The sequence below is a fragment of the Chiroxiphia lanceolata genome, chromosome 9 (assembly GCF_009829145.1).
Source record: "Chiroxiphia lanceolata isolate bChiLan1 chromosome 9, bChiLan1.pri, whole genome shotgun sequence".
NCBI classification, from domain to species: Eukaryota; Metazoa; Chordata; class Aves; order Passeriformes; family Pipridae; genus Chiroxiphia; species Chiroxiphia lanceolata.
The window spans coordinates 15,083,056-15,104,340 of record NC_045645.1 but is presented as its reverse complement, the minus strand read 5'-3'; the positions used below and the strand labels follow the sequence as shown (position 1 = coordinate 15,104,340).

The 21,285-nt window shown below is 35.6% G+C and overlaps 1 protein-coding gene across 1 annotated transcript; it reads left to right on the top strand.

The window, feature by feature from the left end:
* Nucleotides 1-206: 206 nt before the first annotated feature.
* Nucleotides 207-21,285, top strand: ODF2L (outer dense fiber of sperm tails 2 like). Its single transcript, XM_032696999.1, has 15 exons — nucleotides 207-292; nucleotides 893-1,012; nucleotides 3,933-3,995; nucleotides 4,225-4,296; nucleotides 5,561-5,677; nucleotides 8,614-8,799; nucleotides 9,303-9,412; nucleotides 11,379-11,514; nucleotides 12,162-12,272; nucleotides 13,448-13,552; nucleotides 14,672-14,818; nucleotides 16,863-16,948; nucleotides 17,035-17,197; nucleotides 17,854-17,979; nucleotides 18,465-21,285. The coding sequence occupies exons 2-15, from the start codon at nucleotides 905-907 to the stop codon at nucleotides 18,591-18,593; spliced, it is 1,659 nt and encodes a 552-aa protein (XP_032552890.1). The 5' UTR covers nucleotides 207-292; nucleotides 893-904; the 3' UTR covers nucleotides 18,594-21,285.

Sequence of the window (21,285 nt, the reverse complement as noted above, 5' to 3'; positions counted from 1 at the left end):
ACGCACCGCTTCTCTCGGGGAAGGGGCTATGCCGCCTCCCCAGGCCCGCGGAGATCGCCGTCCCTAAGCGGGAGCGGTGGGTGTTTTCGGGGAGCGTCGGGCAAGGCCGGCTCGGGGAGGGCGCCGCCGCCTCCCGCCCGAGAGGGGCCGGCCCGGCAACGGCAACGGCCACGGCCATGGCAACGGCAACGGCAACGGCAACGGCAACGGCCACGGCAACGGCAACGGCTGCGGCGCGTTACTGCGGCAACAGCTCCCGGCGGGCGACCGCGGTGAGGGGCGGCGGGCGCAGGTGGGGACGTCGGGGACGGGGAGTGACCCGCGGGAGGGGCGCTGAGGGAGCACTGCCCCACAGGAGCCGTGCTGAGGGGCACTGTCCCGCGGGAGAGGTGCTGCGGGAGCGCTGCTCAGCGGGAGGGGTGCTGAAGGAGGGGTCACCCTGGGACACCCCAGGAGCAGGAGCCGCAGGCGATGGGTACAGGGGCGTTTGACGAGGAGAGAGAGCCTGATGCTGGGCTCGGGGCGGGGGCCGGTGTTGGGTGTCCTGTGCCCCTGCGCCTCACCTTCTGTGCCGGGATCCGTGCAGGTGGGAACTCGCAGCTGCGAGTTTTACTACCTCCTTCTTGTGATCAGTTTTCTGCCATGGAGGGATTTGATTTCTGTGTACCAAGTATGTGAATTCAGTGCTGCCTAAGTGATTGCAAATTATGAACAGCAATATGTGCAAGATTTCATTTGCATTGGCTGTGTTACATCTCTAATGTGTCTGGGGTTTACTTGGTCTGGTACGCTGGTCCCACTGCAGTGGGATCAACCTGAAATGCCAATAATGTTTTAGTTACTGATTCACAGAACACGAATATATGTTAACATATACTGTCTTGTTATACAGCAATAAAACAAAATGTCATCATCGTCACAATCATCCTCGTCTGTACCTGTACATGACTGTACTTCTCCTTTAGCGGACTTTGATCCTCAGGAAAAGTTTATTCTTCCTCATGCTACTGAGGCAAGTTCGTTCTGTTCCTATTAGGCTTGATATTTTAAATTCTATTTACTTTGTTAACAATATTCAAAATATTCTTCCTGGCTTTAGATGAGAAGTAAGTGATATTTCAAAAAATGGGTGACACTGCTGGACACAGCAACAGTATACTGAAACCATGTAAAAAATGTATTTGTTCTTTTCTGCTTACACAGATAACATATGATAAATGAAGCACGATGTTTAATCTTCCAAGATGCTGTTTTCACAGGAAGTAATTAAATTCAAGAACTTAGTTTTGTTCATATATCCAAGAAAAAGCTACAGAGTTGCACTGTGTTACACAGGTTGAGGTCTGCTGGGAAATGTAAGCCTGTAATAAAACAAGACACGTGCGCGCGCACACACACACGTATATATATAAAATAAAAAACATTAGGTGTTTGGAATGTACTTATTTGCCTTAAGACAACAGGTGGAAGCAGAGCAGTCTGCATTTTGATTCTGTGAGAAGTGATCATTTTAGTTGGGAACTCCCCAAATTCTGTTATTCACTTTCTCAACTATGTGAAGGAAAATATGGAGGTAAGAATATAAACCTTTAGTCTGACAAATTGCTTTGATGGAGATGCACCTGGCACAGGCTCAGCACAGGAGAAATGGTGGGTGGAGAAGGCAATGCAATCCACTTCTGAAAAAATAATGAGTAGTCAGTGGAGCACTGAGTACACAGACAACTTTGTGCTTAGTGAGAGCATCAGTCGTGCTGGTGTGTGAGGGGAGAGGCAAAAGAGAGGCGTTTGGAGAAGGAGTGAGGGTCCTTCAGAAGGGGAGGAGGGAATGGGATGCATTTAGGTGGTAGGCCTGATACATGGCTCAGGACTTGCCATGACACGGACAGCATCATTTTCCTGAGCAGCCCTGCCTGGTGAAGAGCTTTGCCAAACTGTGAAAAGAGGAAAGCCATTGCCACCTCCAAACTGGAAGAAGTCTGCTGTGAAAAATAACACTGATATCTGAGCAGGTCTTGGCCTTCACCTTCATTGGAGGTAAACTGTTTGCCTTTGCCTTGTAGATGAGGTGTGTTCTGTGAGCAAACAGTTTGAGGGTACATCCTGTGATATCACAGGCTTTTACCCTTCTTGGAAGTCCTAAATCATTCTTTGACCTTTAAAATTTCTCCTGAAAGATTCTCCTGAAGAACTGACTTGTTTTATGTTGATATGCTTGAATTAACAAGATCAGTGACCTAACTGTAAGTAAACTAAATGTTACGTAATTATGAGGGCCATTTTAGGGAAAAACATGTACAACTGGGAAAAACAGGAAAGCTCTGTTCACTGCTTCAGCTGTATAAAAAAGGTTATCATAGAATTACAAAAGCCATCCAAGACAAAAAATATTTTACTGATCAAAGCGAAGAATCTGACAGTCTAGAACATCACCTAGGAAAATACGTAAGGCATAAACATAGAATCAGTGCAAAGGTATGTTTTTTACACAAGCGTGAAATAAATATTTAATCTTGTCATTTTCTTTAATAGATGTATTGGGAAGATTTTTTGTTGTTGTTGTTATGTCCTGGGCACCAAGAAAGTTCCTAAAAATTTGGAAGGAATTTGGCAAACTATGTATGTTAAAACAGGAGGTGGATCAGACTGATTTTCTGTATAACAGTAGTCATATGGAACTCAGTAGAGTGAAGAATGTAGATTTCTTTTAAAATTAAATGTGATTTGTCATTGCTGACTTTCTTAACTCTCTTTCAGAAGCTAATGAAAATGGATGATTATTCTGAACATTATTTTTTAATTTTGAAGAAAATATTCTTGATTTTCAGGTTTTCATAGACAGTACTAGTTTTCTTACAGTATGAGGCTTTTTGTTGATCATTCAACAAAAAGACAGAAAATTCATAAAGAACAAACTGTGGGGAAGACAATTTCCTAAGAATGGAAAGATGGTATGAGTGATTTAGGTTTCTGGTCACTTCGCAATTCTGGGAAGTCTTCTAAGCACTTCCTTTTTTGCTGATAAATTACTATGCTGTCACAAAACAGCATTTCTGTTTATATATTTTTTTTTTTTTGCTGATAGCAAATCTGACTCACTTTAGTCAGGAAAGGTTAGGACTGCTACTGAATACAATATTTATAAGTTTGCAGTGAATACAGAGGTTGAAATCCGGATGCAGAATTGAGGTCCATGGACTGACTTTACAGACAGGCATGGGATTGAGATTACAGAACATTATGAGGAATTACATGCAGGACAGGACAAAATGAAGGAGTTGTAGTAAAACTTTTGATTCTGAGGCTTCCAGTCTGAGTCAGTTTTTATCCTCCCATTAGTGAAATTGAAATGGAATTTACAATCTGAAAGTCACACAAGTCTATTTCTTTTAAATGGGAAATTACACAACACACACACACAGTTGGACAACTTAAAACAGCAAGTTTAGTTGACAATATCACAGGCACATAAATTCTTTTGAATTTCTAGTAAGAGCTAATGTAGATAGATTTTTGTGATCTTCCATCCTGTACTCTCTAGTTCAATCTTCAAATTCTCCTATCTAACTGAGGTTCCTGAAAGGCTTTAGTACTTATTATTACTCCTTGAAATACTGCAAGTTCTACAAATACTTTTACCATTTGACTATGTGCTTAAATAAACTTATTTATGACATTTAAAGCACTTTTAGTTAAAATTAAGAAAGAAGTAGGTGTATGGAATAAACATAATTTGTTTGCTTCAGCCACAAATTTCTATGCACAAAATAAATTGAATTTTAAAGGTTTAAGCTTGTGAATATTCAAGCTTTTATATTCATGTGTACCAGATTTGAAAATGTAACAAATGATATGTAACCAATTTAAAACTACTGAAAAAATGCTAAATCAGTTATAGTCAGAGGTAATTTTTAATGTTTCCTGTGTTGCAGTTAAACAGTGAAATCATTGACACTTTGATACAGAAGCTAAGTGAAAATGAAACTCAAAATAAAGTAAGTAAATTAAAATTTTATTTTTTTATTCTATCCCATACATCTGAAATGGGCTACTTCACAGGGTCATACTATTTCCACTAACAGGGCAAAATGGGAATATTTGTGGTTTATTGTCACAAAATGGAATCTTAGTTTTACAGCTGAAATGTTCATCAGTATGCTTTATTGCTGCATTATTGTGTACAGACATTAAAATACTTTTTTTGTTATTTTTTTTTCCATGAAGAATCTCAGGAAAAAAATACTTGAAAGGGAGAAACAGATTAAAGAACTTTCATCCATGCTTCAGTGTGAAAAAGTGAGTGATCAGTTCTGTTGGAATGTTTTCTTCCAAAGTACTAGATTCTTAATTAAAAATTTAAATTTTGAGAAAAGTAATTATTTCAAAGATTTATGAAAAAGGTAAAATACTGAAAGATGTTTCCTACAGAAATATCTTAAGACTATCAAGACTGCATCCAATCCTAGCAAGGATACAGGTTATCCTTAACACTAATGTCCCAAGGTTCAGGGAAGGGCACACATCCGGACTAGTGGGGCTTTTGACCTCTCATATACTGATTTGCAATCATTCTGTAAAAAAAGTGCTTACAAGGAAGTATTATGGAGTAAACTACACAGATGTTGTTCACAGTCAGGCATGTCCTTGTCTTTATCTTGAAGTGAAGGAGCACATTTTCATAGAAACATCCTTTTGCTTGAAAATAGAAATGCTGAACAGAAAAGCCTACAAAGATACTGAAGACCACAATTCCAGCAGACCTCAGTGTTGGTGGGATCTGTGTAGCATGCCTTGGTCTGACTAGAGATCTATCTAATGTTGAACAATTTGGGATACCCAGCATCTGAAGGGATAAAAGATTTTCTACGCTCCTTCTTATGTTATCTTCAATGAATGGTATTTTCATCAATATTTGATTGAGTCTGAGTCTGTCTTTCTTACTGGTATCTATAATGAACACTTTCATGGGAACATTCAATGCTTTTTTGGTCTATACTGATAATATGACAATTTTCTACCTGATTACTTCTTATTTAGAATGAGCCAAAGGAATCAAGTTGAAAGAAATTTCATAGAATCATCTGACCCGAGTTCTGATGATGAAAGTTGCCTCTTCCATTATGATATATGTATTCCCCTAAAATACAGTTTGAATTATATGTATAATTACTTTTAATAGCAGATGGTGCTCTTTGGAATTTAATGAAGATCAGTTCAGATCTAATTAGTCAGAGTAGAGTTGATCAGTGTAGCTTAATTTTAGTTAATCTGCTAGCTAGATTTGTGTTCATGCTTCCAGGCCTTATTCATACTACTTAAAGTCAGATTAAATATGAGGCATCAATTATACATACAGTGTTTCAAGTTTGTGATTTCTGATTAATATTAATACTAATAGTAACAAGCTACTGCTTGTAAATATACTTGTAGAGCATGTTTTATCTTTTCCAGCTTTTGAGGACATTCAAATGTCAGTTAGAAAATATGTCAAACAATATAGAGAGCATCATACAGCGTATCTCCATAGGCCAATAGATTTGTGTGTATTTCTCTTTCTTAGATCAATACCCAGCAAGGAAACCACCTGTCAAGATCAGTAAAGGAAGTACAAGCTCACCTGCAGTGTCAGATTCAAAGAAAAGAAGCAGAAAATGATGAATTAAAAGTAAAAATGCAGGTCAAAAGATTTTTACTTGTGTTCCAGCTTACTGGAAAAAAAGAGCAAAACTTTATTGTGTTCAGATTTGAAATCAAATTTTTGGTAAAAGAAAAATCCTGAACAGTAAAAATCATACATATTTATAATTTGCACAGTCTGCCTGACCACATTATCTGAATTGCAAGGTTGGGGTTTTTTTTATTCTTTTCTCAACTTGTGCACATAAGCAGTTCTGGCGAAGCAAAGTTTAACAAATATAGAAATGTTTGCACTCATTAACTGTGCTATCTAGAGGACAGGTATTGATCCTGAGACAGTCTCAATATAGTCAAAAGAAAGAGATAGGCAAGTCCTGTTTCTGTTCTAATATAGGGATGATGAACCACACCCTGTTTTCATGGTCTATGAAGGAATCAATAAATCTCTTAATACAAACTGAAACACTTAAGACTAATGCCTAATCTCTCTTTGTTTAAGGTAGGTTAAATTATTTGCATTTTTTATTCTAGAAAGCGAGAGTTAAATTTGGGTATTTGAATCAGTTGCTGGCCTTAGAAAAAGACAAGGAAGAGGTCATGTGTGACAGGCTAGAGCTATATGTGGCCTCAGCTTTCAGTATTTGAAACCTGTCAAGAACATAGGCATGAATGAGAAAACATTGGCTAAAAATAATGTATTTCTAATTTCCAGACTTTTTTTACTACCATATATCCCCTATTAATCATGTCATTTGAAGTTATTAAGCAACCTATATCAACTCAATTTCAAGTCACATATTTCTATTTCTGCATAAATACCTCATTTTCTTCTTAATTAAAATTTGCTTTCTTGTTCCACCTAGTACAATTATAGAATTCCAACGATATTTACATTAAAGTAAAATTCATATACAGCTGTATTTTCATTCAATCTTTATTTAAAGGTTTTGTTTGCTTTCAGAAACTGCTGAAATCGGTGGCTAGCTTTAATCCTAGTGATGATTTTATTAATGTCTAGACAAAGCTTGCAAAAGTTTAACATTACCCTCAGGAATTTATTTCTCAATTTAAATTTACTGCAGTCCCTGACTAATGCCCAAAGCAGTTATTCTTAGTGTGATTGTGACCCCCTGTGGTTATAACAGGGGATAACATTTGTTTACTTATACTAACAGTTAAAGAAATCCATACATAGACTCAGATTTTCTATTTCTGTATTTATTGAGGGTGTTCATCTGCCACCCCATCAAGTCACATCTTTTTTTATTAAATGCCCTGTAAGCATTTATAGAGGAAAACTAATTCCTTCATATTTGCAGGGGTTTTTTATGATTTTATATTTGAAGTAGTACTTCTGCTTTTTGGTGAATACCAGTACCTGAGATCATCTTTTACCTGGAAAACCACATACATTTTGCATTGATTGTGTAAAAGTTTTGAGGCCATTAGCAGGACCTATACTCAGAAATACCCTCTTGTGCATAATATGCGTCTTTTATTGCAAGTGGCAAAGTGTATCTTGAATAAGGCTGGCACATTAACATAGTCAGTAGCTAAATAGTAGGTCCTTATTCTTGTAGAACATAATTTAGTGTCAGACCTAGATTACAATGAAGGAAACAAATGCAGTAATAATTCTTACAATTAGGATATTTATCACTGATTTGAGAAAATTATTTACACTGGTGGAAGAATAATAAGTGATACGAATGGGATTTACACTTGTCTTTATTAAAGTCATTGTCCACTGGTAGTTTGGTCATTTTCATGTGGATTTGAGATTCTCCTTGAAGCAGCATCTAGTATTGCTTTTATTGTACATCATCATGTAGTGTTCTAATGCCCATTGGTTTTTTCCCTTCATATTTTTGTGGTATGTAGATGAAAAATACAAAAGTCCCGAAGTTAGAGAGGCCAGCTTCCTGAAATGAATGGGATCAGTACATTGCCTTCATCAGAGTGATATAAAAGTTTAGCTAGTCAGAAATAACAGCAATAGAGAAGATAGTATAATGGCAGTTGTAGAACTCAGCTCTCATCTCGACTGCTTTGTACATGTTTGATAATCAAATGCATTAAGATACATTTAATGTGAATGTATTTTATTCTTGAGTGCTGCAAAATCAAGCACTCAGGAAATGATATTTAGAAGTTGCCCTTAAAATGTGTGATTTACCACTGTGGTTAAGCTTCATCATAGCCTGTTTTAATTATCTTTAAACAACTGTCTGCTGTGGGTAAGGCAGTGCTAAATCTATTCTTTTTGCATTTTCTGCTTCACTAAGAAATCATTTCTTCACTAAACAAATCTGTTTTATTGATAGAGTGGGGCCATTTTGTGCATGGAAAAAATTCAGAGATCTTACAAGAAGGTAGTATATTGTCATCTATCAGAACATATCATAATACATATATTCAAGAAAAGACCCCGTCTATCCTACCTTCTTGACTTTAAAAAAACTAAATCCAAGATATTAGCTTTCATGTTAAAATTTCATATACAGTCATACAGCCTATCTCCAGACCTGTAACGTGTGTGTCACTATGGATATCAGTGCAAATCACTGGTAGCATCATTAAGGCGATATTCTTTACAGAAATCAGTCTCTAGGAATGATGAAACAATGCTACTTTCCCACTCATAAATGGGTTTAATATCCATGTCATGCCTTCTACATTGAAATTCTGCTTTCATTTCCAGGACCACACAACAATGTTTAGATTATCTTTTGCCTTACTCCTTGCTTCTGCACCTTCTCAGCCTCCTCTCCAGATCTTTGTAATGAGTTTCCCAATATGTATTTTCTTTTGTCTACTGCTGTATGTATCTCAACTAGGTAATTGTATCAATCACCACATTTGAGATACAAAGATATTGTGGAAACAGATTATATATGTAACTGCTATTCCTGATTATATCACAAAAATATCTGTGGGGTTTAGAATTTGAAGAGTTGATGTCTAGTTCTGTTGCAGAATCTAGAAAAGAAAATAGTAAAGTGGAAACATCAAGTTGGTGAATACAAGCACCAGAAGTCAGCCTTAAAGGAAACAAGTGAACAAAACCAGATTGCTCTGAAGAAAGCAATGGGGTCCCAGAAACAAAGAGCTCAATTCTTTGAAGAAGCTGCAAAAAATTTAACCTCCAAAATAAGAGAACATGTGAGTGACTCCGCAGTAAGCAATGTTGTGCTGTGCTGTTTAAATTGAACAACTGGAAGACTTGCACCTGTGGCAAACAGAAAAAGTTGTTTGGTCATACTGTGCTTGTATCTCTTTTATTTTGTTGCTCATTGGTTAAGAAAAGGGTTGCTATAAGTGACATGCAAACTGTTAGTATTCACTGCCTTTGTTTTGTTAAAATTTAGTGATTGTCTTAAGTCATGAGGTTGCACACTTCAAACTGTAGTACGTAAGAGGAGTCTCATCAGCTTTTGGTCAAACCTCTCTTGGTCTTCCTGTTAGTCATTTATGGATAAGTACCAACTAACTCAGAACAATATGGGTAGTTTTGTTTATTTTACTTTGAGAAAAGACAAAATTTACATTTCTTTGTACAAGGGAGGTCCAATAAAGGCATATTAAATAGCTCTCGTGTTCAAAAAAATTTGTAGAATTAAATGGCATTCTTCTGTTACGAAATTTATGACTTCTACATTCTCTAGGAAGTCAAATTGTGTGAGATATGGTCCACTGCTGATATCTGGAAAAAACAGCATGATAGAATGCTTGAAGAAAAGACAATGTTAGAAATTCAAACAGAAGATCTTAAGAAGTAAGTTGGATCTATTTTCTTTTTGTTTCTGTAGTCATGTAATGTTGATATTTATTAGTGCAATACTCAGTGTTGACAATGTAAATGAGCTTATTAATATTCTAAAATTCTGAGCAGAATTTAGAAGTCGGAAATAAGAAATAAGAAATTTAAGATTTTTAGCCTTCTCTCTGCAGCATTTCCCTTCTTTTAAATCTTTATGTTCCTTACTGGTAAAGGGGAATATTCTTTCCCCTACATACTTCTGATCAGCCTGAACTTGCTAGTAGCTACTATGCTGCCTCTGCATAACCGCTGATTTATTAACTGATTCAACAGCTTGAGTGTTAACCCTTGTGTCTACCACAGTATAGAAGAACATTCTTGGGGTTCTAGTTTCTGCTTCAGACTGATGATGGTAAAATTATTTCAATTCCACTAATGTCTCACCTCATCGGAAGATAGAGAATGTTTCCTCTCAGGTGCCCATTTGAAGAGTTTATTCATGTAAGGAAAAGCAGCACAAAGTTATTAAACCTTATTCAAACTATGCAGTCAAATCTTAATGTACTCATAGGAAGGATATGCCATTTTCTTTGGCAGATAGTGACAGATTTTTTTTTTACCTTTTCTGTTGATAGAAATATGGACTATATTCAAATATTCAAACAAGCCAAAGGAACTGGGAGGTGCCATTATTCTAGGTCTCAGACAAAGTTTATTTTACAAAGAACTTGATTCGTGCTCAGATATTTAACAGGAGTGCAGGTGCACAACATCAGTCCAGAAATCTCTCTAGCCCACTGTTGGTCCAGTGTATATAAGATGGCATTTGTGAAAGAACAAAAAAAGTGATGCATTTATGATATTTCTCTCAAATACTCATTCTGCTTCTGGCTGGTTTTTTTCTGTTTTTATTTCAGCTGAAAGTATAAGTCTTTGCTTGAAATGTACCATTTTAACAAGACTTGTACTACTAGGCAGTGTATGACTGACTAAACAGCAAAACAAATTTTGTTAACTTTATTAACATGAAAAGAACAAGTGAGGCTGTAAGACCCCAGCCATGGACTGACAAGCTCAACCAGGAGTTTTACTTTTAAAAATATTGATAAGGCTCCAAAAGAACACCCACTGAACTTCTGCAGAGCCTTCAGTTCTTTAACACCTTGAAATAGCACAAAAAGAAAACATTGCACACGTTTTCTCAGGAGAAACTTTTACTGATAAATACGGGTGAAAATACGGATCTTGGCAAATGGGGTAACATACAACCACAACAAAGCATTCCACCAAAGCTATGACTTGGCACTTGCTAACCCACACAACCTAGCAAAATCCAACCCAGTGCTTTTAAGTTACCCAAAATATTAAGAAAGCAGTAAAGAAAGAAAAAGAGAGAAAAGAGATTAAGAGAAGAATGAGAGAAAAACAGCTACTGCCAGAAAGTCCTATGGAAGTGGAGCTTCATATGGTGGAGGTTGGTCCCAGGACAGAGAAACAGAAACCATGTACTGCTCTTTTTATGTGTTCTGGCCCCTGTGGCCACCTCCTCCTAGGCAGGACTTCCAGCTCACTGGCCACTCTGTGGCTCCAGGTCAGTGAGGGGTGGTGTAGCCGTCAGAGGCTGGGGTAGGGATTCCAGAGGGTGTGGTGTGGGTGTGCTTCCAGACTGACCTTTTGATTGACAGCTGCTCTGGAGCTGCCCATGGGGCAGGGTGTTCTATGTAATGAATTCATCTATAATTGAACTAGGACCACTTCCTTGGAGTAGAAACTGTCTTCCTTTGGGGAATTTCTTATTTTAGTAGATACTCCTTTCTTTGAATACTTAAATGCATTCTCCCCTTTATATATATATATTATACATATATATATATATAAAATAAAAGCAATGAAGGAGAATGTTGAGGTTCAAGCTGATTTTTCATAGTGAGAGTTTTGGAAACATTGTGTATTATACAGAAGTTCTTGCCTGTTTAACAAGTCAGATCACAAGCCTGTTGGAAGAATTGGAAAGAAGGAAGGAATGGAGAAGAAACTCAGAGGAGGAAATTCTCAGAAAGCTAAATTCTGGTAACTCTGAAAATGAAAAGATTTACCTTGAAAATGAAAAATTAAAGGTGAGACCATTAGAAATCGTTGTTGAATGGCTCTACATTTCTGATACATAATGAACTAACCGCATTAATTCCCTCTGGACCTTCTGTGTAGAGATCCCAAACCTGTAGAATAAATTTTGTCATCCATTTTTTATAGTAAGTGTAAATGAGACATTGAAAATATTTCAGTGGTAATTTATGGCAAAGCAAGGAACAGGGTTGTCTGATGATCCATCTGCATAACAAGGATGCTATTTATTTTACTATCAGTAGCTACACAATTGCTTAATTAGAAATTGTACTTTTATTCATGTAAGGAAAAGCAGCACAAAGTTATTAAACCTTATTCAAACTATGCGGTCAAATCTTAATGTACTCATATGAAGTATGAGTTTGTAAAACTTTCTTTCAAATTGAAGAACTGAGTTTACCTTAATTATTAATTTCAACTTCTAAAGAGTTGACAAGTTTTGCATTGAATTTATCCTCCAAGGTAAATGTTCTTGTTAACTGACAAATTAACTGTGGACTACCATTTTTGTTTGACAGGATAAATAATGGTGTCACTCTTTCTAATGCATGCAGGTCACTTGCTAGTAAAATTATATTGTATACTGTTATTTTAATAACACTATTGAAATTTTTATATTTTCTATGTTTTAATCAAGGCTTCCGTTGCTACATTGGAGAAAAGTACTGTTTCTGTTGAACATGAGCTGCTACATCTGCAGGAAAAGGCAAAGCTGCAGGAAAATCTCGTTGAACAGCATAAAAATGAGGTGACTAGCATGTTTGAAATCTTCAAGTGTGTTTTTTTAAATTTATAGCAGTTTCTAGGAAATAATAAAGGTTTTGTTTGTAATAGACCATATTTGTTGTCATGGTGATTGTATTATTCTCGTAACATTGAGTCTGATAGAAGAGAGTACTATTACAAACTGCATCAAAGAGTAGTCCCCACACTGTTACTAGTACACATAATCCTTACTGAACTCTGTGAAGCCCAGTGAAAGCTCATTTAAGCCAACAAAGCTAATTGCATACTGCTTAGAGAAGATCTACTTCCTAAAAAGCAGGTTAGCAACACAGTAAAATGTATATTTTAAAAGTTAAGTTTGAATCTGATGTCTTCAGTGGACATAACCAATGATATTTTACCTCTACTGTGTCATATCTTTATCAGTATACCAGTATTCAATTAAGTTCAAGAAATTCAAGTCCATTCAAGAAATATGTATTATGTGAGCCTTTTTTTTTAAATAGGTAAATCCACATTGAAAATACCAGCAAAACAAATAAACCAAACTTAAAATGGACTTTTTATCAATTCCTTTTTTTTTCATTGGCTTTATTCACAGAGAAATATGTATATATTTCAAATATATTTCAAATATATTTCTGCTATTGTATAGGCATCATTTCACTGTCATTCTTCATATATTTCTTTTTTAAAATCATCGACAAGGGAAAAGACATGATACAAAATCCAAGTACAGCCAGTGAACCTTGTCTGTGAAATGCATCATCATAATTAAAGTTGTTGCCAGCTTTAAGATAGGAGATGTAGTTCCATGTAGCAGCCAGCCTTAAGCAGTGAGTGAAGTGAAATTCCCTCGCTCATAGCTGTAGTGACTCCAGGTGGAAGTGTTGATGACACTTGTTATCCGGGGAGAGAAATGTGAGTCGTGCTGGCTGCTTGTGTAGCACAACTGTAGCTCATTCTCCATTTCTGATAACACAATATTGATACGACAGTGCTCTTTACCTGATTACCCTTTTATACTTGCTGTGGTGAGTAGGATAATAAAAATAAATAACTTCAACTAATGACAAATATTAAGATACTATTTAGAAATCAAAAGTTTTCCTTTACACTTCATATTAATGATTCTATCTTTTCTGCATTTAAAAGGAAGACCTTGCAAATATATGAGAAAAATATATGTTGTCCTAGGTACAAAAGCTACAAATAGCAGTAGAAGAGTTGAAATCCAGGTATGAAAGAGTCTTAAATGAAAACAAAAAAATAACAGAAAACAAATGCTTGGAAGAAGAAAAGGTAAGTTTTACAGTAATAAAGCATGTTTCCAAACAATTCTGTAGGACACTGATCTTTCCTACATTATTGTAATCCACTTATTAGAAGTCACAAGGTACTATCTCCTGTTTTTAAACAAGAGAATTTTACTAACTGCTCTCTGGAGCTGGTGGTTTTTTGGATACCACACAATTGCAAACAGGGGAGAAATGTTTCCTGGAGCAGTGACTAAGGAGTTGGGCTGCTATTTCAGAATTCCAGCATTCTTTTATCACTCTCAAAAATGTGATTTGTTGTTGGTGATTTTGAAACTAGACTTCTTAACAGAACAGCTGTGAAAGTTCCGTACGGAAGCAAACCTAGTGTAAGGCTGTCTTTTTTTTTAGCTGTTAAAACTGAGAATTAATACAGAGGTGAGTTTTAAGTTTTTCAGCAGATGGAGCTAAATACTGGAACGCAGTTACTACATTCTTAAACATCTGAAAAAGATACAAAATTGGTATGAAAATCACTTTCCGCAGTTCTATGACTCATAAAAATACATATTCTTTTAAGCAACAAAGCTGAGACAGGGACAGGCTTTGCCTGCAATGTTCAGTTTCAGAGTACAGAATTAGTCCTCACAGAGAAGCATCTTAGGTGATCATTGTATTTCATACTAACTTTATCTTTCCATGATGGAAATTTAGAATGCAGAAAAATATTTTCTCATCTCACAAATAATATTTACACACCACTGTATGTGGCTTCAGATGCCATGAAGTGCTGCTTTCTTTTCAAATACTACAATAGTTGTATGGTCAGAATTTTTTCTGTAAGCTACTTAGTGTGTCTGTATGCCATCTCCCAAAACATATTGCTAAAAAATAAAATCCAGGTTTGGGTATTGCAGGATGAACTGCTAAGACTTGCATAATTTTGCTCACTGTGAGTGTTACTGAGTCTTTAACGAAACGTAGTGAGAGATGGGAATTTCTCCAGTGGTTAACTTGTATCTTTGTCAGTATTTTATAAAACAGTGATATTATGCAATTTGTGTAGAATTTCAGCTTTATTACTTACATGGAAATCCATAAAGTACTACAACAATAAATTTATGGTTTTACACTTACATTTTTCTCCTGTGATGCTACTATGCAGGTGAGGGACAAAACGGAGGCTGAGTTAAAGGAGTTAGAACATGTTTGTGACTTGCTGAAAGCAGCTGAGGAAAAGCAGCAAACACTTGTGTTCTGGGAAAGGATCCATGCACAGAAATGCAAAACCCTTAGGAAGCTGCAGGTTCAGGTGGTTAGAACATGATGATTTTTAAAGATAAATGAGAAAATTATGTGGAAAAAGTCTCTGGGACTTTTTTTCCTGTTAGCATGTGACAGTTGTCAGTTTCCTTTGTCATTTGCTTCATAAATCAAAAGCTTCTTCTGTAGGAATAACACAATGCAAATAAAACTGTTGCCAACTGTATTCATGTGAATTCATTATGTCACAAGAGTAGTTACTTTCAGAGTGAGCATATTCTTGATCTTTTTGAATGTTTATGTCCTGAGATGCATTGAAGAATTCTTCCCTGGAAATAAATGTGCAAGTCTGGTTATTGTTTGTGTACAGTGAAATAATTTAATTCTACCTTTGTTTTTAATGACTAATTCATAAACCATACAATATTTAATCCATTAAATTACATTGTTGATGTAGAGTATTTTAATTATTACATTATTTTAGTTGATTAAATATTTTTAAAACATGCTTTAATAGGATAATTTCTATTTTTGGCTGTATTTAACACTAATGCTTGTATTTTCTCCAAAGTCTGAGTATGAATTTTCTTCAGCTTTTTTTTTCTGTGACATCAGTTTCAATGGCAGGGTAAGTTTAGGGTTTTTTCTTATTCTCTTTTGTGTGTGATTTTTTTTTTTTTTTTTATGAGCTTTTGAGTTAGACCAGGATACTCTGCTAACACAAATAACAAAAGTTTTTGAATCAGTAGGATGGGAAAGGGGCTTAACCTTCTTCCTGTGTCAGTGGGAAAACTTCAGCTGAAGCACAGTGAGCCTCTGTGTTCCTATAGACTTCATTTGTTTATAAAAATCATAGCTCTTGATTTTGTTTTAAATTTAATGTCAAGATGATCTTTATAACATCAACTTTGGTTCTTGTTTGCCTCATTTTAAATAATTCTTCCAGGAATGGTCATAAACTCATAAATCCATAATTGCTTAGCGAAGTACTTAGGCAACAATTAATTTTGGGGTGCAAAATTAATACATCATGTAAAATGATGTATGTAATTTCAATCTAACTATATTTTCCTGAAAAAGTGCAAAAGAACCTCTTAAGTATAGTGAAGTAATTGGGCATATAATCACTAGTTGGTGGAACAGTAATTAAATTTAGCATTAGGTCTTGGTGATGTCCTTTAGAGATTCTGACTCTTGAGCCTATGACCAGAATTTAGGAAAATTCCTTTTGAAGCAATTGCACCATGTACAGAAACACTCTTCTGAGTTTCAGGGGAACTGGTTTCTGCTACTACCAGTCTGCCAGCTGAACAGCTTGTGATTCACACAAACAAAATCAGGCAGAGTAGCTCAAGTTGTTGGATGGGAGTGCTTGAGGTAATGCAGTGAATGATGGTGGCTGTCCCTTTAAATAATGGCGCCAGAAGGCTCTTGGTGTGGCTGTTTATTGTTAGTCTGCTGTTGATGGGGGATAGCAAGAGCAATAATCTCATCGCTACTGAGATGTTCTGAGATTTAAAAGAAAACATGTAAAAGTTTAGCCCTCTGCATGCTGGGCAAGGGAAAATAGTTTGACTTCTTTCTTTTTTCAGCTTCTGCTGCTGATATACCTCCTTTCATGAACCTGGTTGTCTTTTTTGATAATCACTTCTTTCCAAAATTCTTTACCCGTGCTATATTGTTTTTCTGCAATAACCATACATATATATGCAGCATTATTTTTATGTTTTCTGTGACTCTAGTGTGAGGGAGCTTTTTTTTGCTGGGAGGTAGACCTGACCAACTCCTAATACATAAGGCTGCATGAGCAGCATATAAAATTTTTTAGGACTTCATTTTGTTACATAGCAGGTTTTCAATCTTAATGTGTTCACACAAACTTTTAGTATGCTACTTTGGCTGTACTTTATTTGTTTTAAATACAAGATAATATTTACTTGAATATAATATGGCATTTATCTGAATATAGTATAACATTTATCTGAAATTACAGTTAAATTGTTTGATTGGATTTTAATAGGCAAGCTTACTTTAGTCTAGCAAGATCCTGCATATAGGTCTCTTCAACTAGAAACAAATTATCCTTTTCACAGGATGGCAATAGTGTAACTTCTGTGAGCAGTCTTTCCTTAGGAGAAGAGAACTGTAACATTCAGAGGAAATATGAAGCTCTTAAAAGGTAACCTTTAAAAAATCTGATTGAAATTAATTCCTACACTTTTCTGTTATAGTGAATTATAATGCATTAATCTGTTTTGTGTGAAGGCAATTGGGAAATATGGAATTTCAGAATGAAGAACTTGCTTGTCAGCTCAGAACACAAGATCAGAGTCTTCAGCGCAGTAAATTGAAGCTTGAAGAGAAAATTGCAGAATATAATGCATTAACCAGACAACTTGAATCTGCTTTGGAAAAAGGGAGAAAAATGGTATTGGTGATTTAATACATCTCTCAATCTTGTTTGCCACTTTCTATTTAAAAACAGCATTAAAAACAAATGTGTTTGAGAAAAAATGATGGGACAAGATAAGCTTAATCTTGCCTTTTATTTTCTTTGGAATAGGAAGCCCACAAGAACTTTGGTATTGAAATCCTTCTCTTTTTAAAGGAAGAATTTGCATACTTTCAATATTAAGTTCAGTTTTGTCATTTGTAGAAAGGATGCAAACAGTAAACCAAATGCAAGAGGAAGTGTGGAAATTTACATTGCAGTGAATTATATTAGTTTAGTCAGAAAGTATGTATGAAGTTGTAATTTCATATTAATCATGTTGAAATAAACTATCTGATTTTTTTTTCAATACTCTGAGCATATTTATTTGGTTTTGAAAGAACTACAAGTTTGGCTTAACTTAAAAATGAGTTTAAAATGGGTTCCCCTCCCAATAATATTGCATTTTTTTTCAAATTGAAACATCTTTCAAATTTAACCAGAATATTTCTCAGGTTTATTTAATTTCTGTGCATGGGAAACAAGTAAAGTATTAGATGAAATAGAGCTAATAATGCTATATAAGAAAATAATTTAATTTAGGCTATAAGAAAGAGTAAATACATATCATTTCTCTCTCATTACTTTTATAGGTAGCTGAAGAACAGGAAAAAATGTCATACAAAGAACAAGCCTTTCAGACAAAGCTGCTAGTTCTTGAAACTGAAGTGAGAGAGGGGAAAGAAGAAAAAAAACAACTCCTCTGCATATTTCACCATGTGAGTAAATAATACTGTTTGTGACTTCAGAAATTACTTACCACATCACCATTTACAGAAGAAGTTCCTTTAACTGAAAACACACTACTAATACAATTGATACACTCTTTTCAGAACAGCAAATTAGTTCAACTTGACAACATACTTTGTACATTGACATCTCCCATTGACTTAACAGATGTCCATAATAGTTTTGAGATGGTAGGAATCTTTCATGATAAAAATTCAGAAAGTTAGTTTTTATGTTCCAAGGCCTTTTTGGATTACAAGACTATTCAAACATGTTCAGTTTGCTCCTTACTTAACACAAATAAAAGCTTCAATATTTTGAGGCTTTTTTTTATCACCTTTAGTTTTGCAGAGCCTCTGAAAACTTTTACAAGTAAGTAAGGCTATGAAAATTAAGTACCAGTTGCCTTAGATTATTATTTTGATTAATTTACATTTTGTTTCTAAGTTGCTTTGTATTTCTCCTTTTTTACCAGAATGAAAAGCACCATGAAATATGTTTGAAAGAGCTGGAGAACAGCCTACAGAAGTCAGAGAACAAGAACCAGAGCATCCAGAATTATGTGCAGTTTTTGAAAGCTGCATACGTAACAATGTTTGGCTGAACTCTTTAGCCTAGTTTAAAGTGAAGAAACTTTTCAAGATTTGGCTCTAAGGAAAAGCTGGAAGAAAAGCTTGTTGTGGTCTTACAGTATTTTGCAGGATTGAGTACTCTAATGTTAGTTCTTCCCTAGGAAAATGTCTGTTGTGGGCAGGGAGAAGCAGGTCAGTCATTACTGCATGTCCTACTGGCTGGTCATATAGGAAGTGGACTTGGTATTGCTGATATAAACAATTATACTATTGATGGCACAGAAGTGAAAAGGCAGATTGCATGACAGCAGTGACAGGAGTGGAAGTGTGGGGTATGCACACAAAGTTGTACATTGATCTGTGAATTTACTACCTTATGTTAGGTTCTGTGCTGTAAAATCTTACATGTGTCCTTTTAGTCCATAGTAAATGCAGGTGATCACAGGCTATCTTTCAAATCACGTGGAGGAAGAAAACACCCATGGACTAGTTGCACAGTAATCTGCATATTTTAAATATCCGGAATTATATAGTGTTTATCAGTCATTACACTTCTGTTACTGTAGAAACCTAGTTGCCTGAGAAAATGACATCTAACCTATTAAGACAGACAAAAATTTAGAGCATTATGTTCCCTTTCTTTCTTTTCCTTATAGTTTAGCACCAATATGCCATGAACTGCTGCACTGCATGGGAGAGTTGCCACCACAAGGCTGTCCTGTCCAGCCTTTTTTGCCCTACATTCCATAATGCTCAGGAATATACTGAAGTAATATTTTGCAAATATAAGAAGGAAAGTGTTTTAGATGCATATATAGTTTAAGTTCTGAATGTGCTGATATACCCTTTCATGGTGACACAGGTCCAGTAAGATATTTAAGTATTTGTGTTTGAGCTTAACAGCTGCAATTGAGTAAGACTGAGTTGTGCCTCAGGTTAAACACATGTAAATATTCAACTGATATAGGGATAATACAGAAACCAGTTCTGATTGTGGTTTTAATTCTAAATTCTACTTGGTTTTATAGATATATGCCGTGATATGTTTTTGGAGAAGTAATGCTTTCAGTTTAATATACGTAATTTACAACGTCTAATTAATAATTCATTTTTTTTGATAGAAAACATAAGTTAGTTCATGCATGGACAATACGTGTTCTATTTCATTTTTAGTTATTTGTAATGTGTTGAACATTGATGGTTTTTCTTTTCTGTCTTTTGCAAAAGCCTATCCATCCTAACAAATACTAACGTACTAATGGTCTGCTTGTGTGCACTTTTTAAAAATAAAATGACAATTTATTATATATGACATGCTAGTAAAAAATATTTCTGTTAAATGTGGAGAGGGGGGTTGCATTACACACACACAGAAATATTTGTATTCATTTAGTTCTGCTTGTGCTACTTATAAAATATCAAAACATTTTTGAAAATCATCATGTATGAAGGAAAGATTTTGGAAATAAATGGTTCAATCCAGTCTATGACTGGTTTTCAAAAGGTCATCATGAAAAACTGAACACTTTGCATTGCTACATGATACAGCGATGTACAGTAACTTCATTTCAGCCTATCTTTTGCTATTCAGGAAATTAGTTTTTTCATTTTTAGTTTGTGCTGTTTGGTTTTTATGGCTCTCCATTACCCTTTTGTTTATTTGTTTGTTTGTTTGTTTGTTTGGGGGTTTTTTGCATGGTAGAAATAGAGCTGCTAGTCACAAAGATCACTAGATTTTTCTCAGTTTCTTTTTGAACTGGTGTTAGCTGATCATGGTGTTTGCATTTGAAAAATCTTTAGCTCATTTAGAGAAAAAAGCTATTGTGGTTTATTTCTTTATTCTTTATTTTATTTCTATGAAACTTCTTTTGTAATAATAAAACTTTTTCTAGTTTTATTATTAAAAAATTACAATTTCAGAGCTTTAATTAGGTTAAATTGTAGGCATGTAGAGTCTTGAAACTGTCAGATCTTAAAAAGCTGACCTGGGCTCTCTACTCCCTGCTGCAGTCTGCAATATGCGTTAGATGTGTTAATGCATGGGAACATAGAATTTAAACCAAGAACCATAAGTCTTAGGGCTACTTGGGACCCCACCCACTTTAATCCTGTCTACAAAGTAGCTTATTAGTAGTTTAAGGTTGATAGAAGAACTTCTTCTTTTCTGTTTCCTATCTATGACACAAAAACTGCTATAAATTCTCCTGTAAGATGGAGTCTTTCCAGTAGGAGCACAGATACTCAATAATTTTGTGCTAGACATGTGCCAGCTTAAGGGATATCTTTATAGAAGACACACGGTAATCACTGAGCACCATATGGACAAGTCCTCAGTGGAGTGTGATAGGTTACTAGCACACCTCGCCTTTTGAGAAGTTCTTTTGTCTATTTAATGGTGAATGAAATCAACACTTGGATATCTGGGAGAAGTTTAAAGAGGGACTGTTATCATGCAGCTCAAAATGTCTTCTACTATGATAATGTCCAGTGTCCTGACTCAGAAAAGAGCCAGATTAAACTTTTTCTGACAAAATCACTTCGTTCATTTTTCTACAGAATAAGGGACCTGTTTTACTCTGCTGACAAACTGTTCAGCAGTGTAACATCTGTGTGCATCCCTTAGTGCACTGGGGGGCTGAGAGCTGGCCAGCACAAACAGGGATCAAAGCAGGGCCCCATAGGAAAGGGTTGTGCAGGGTGTGAAGTAGACACAATGATTTCATA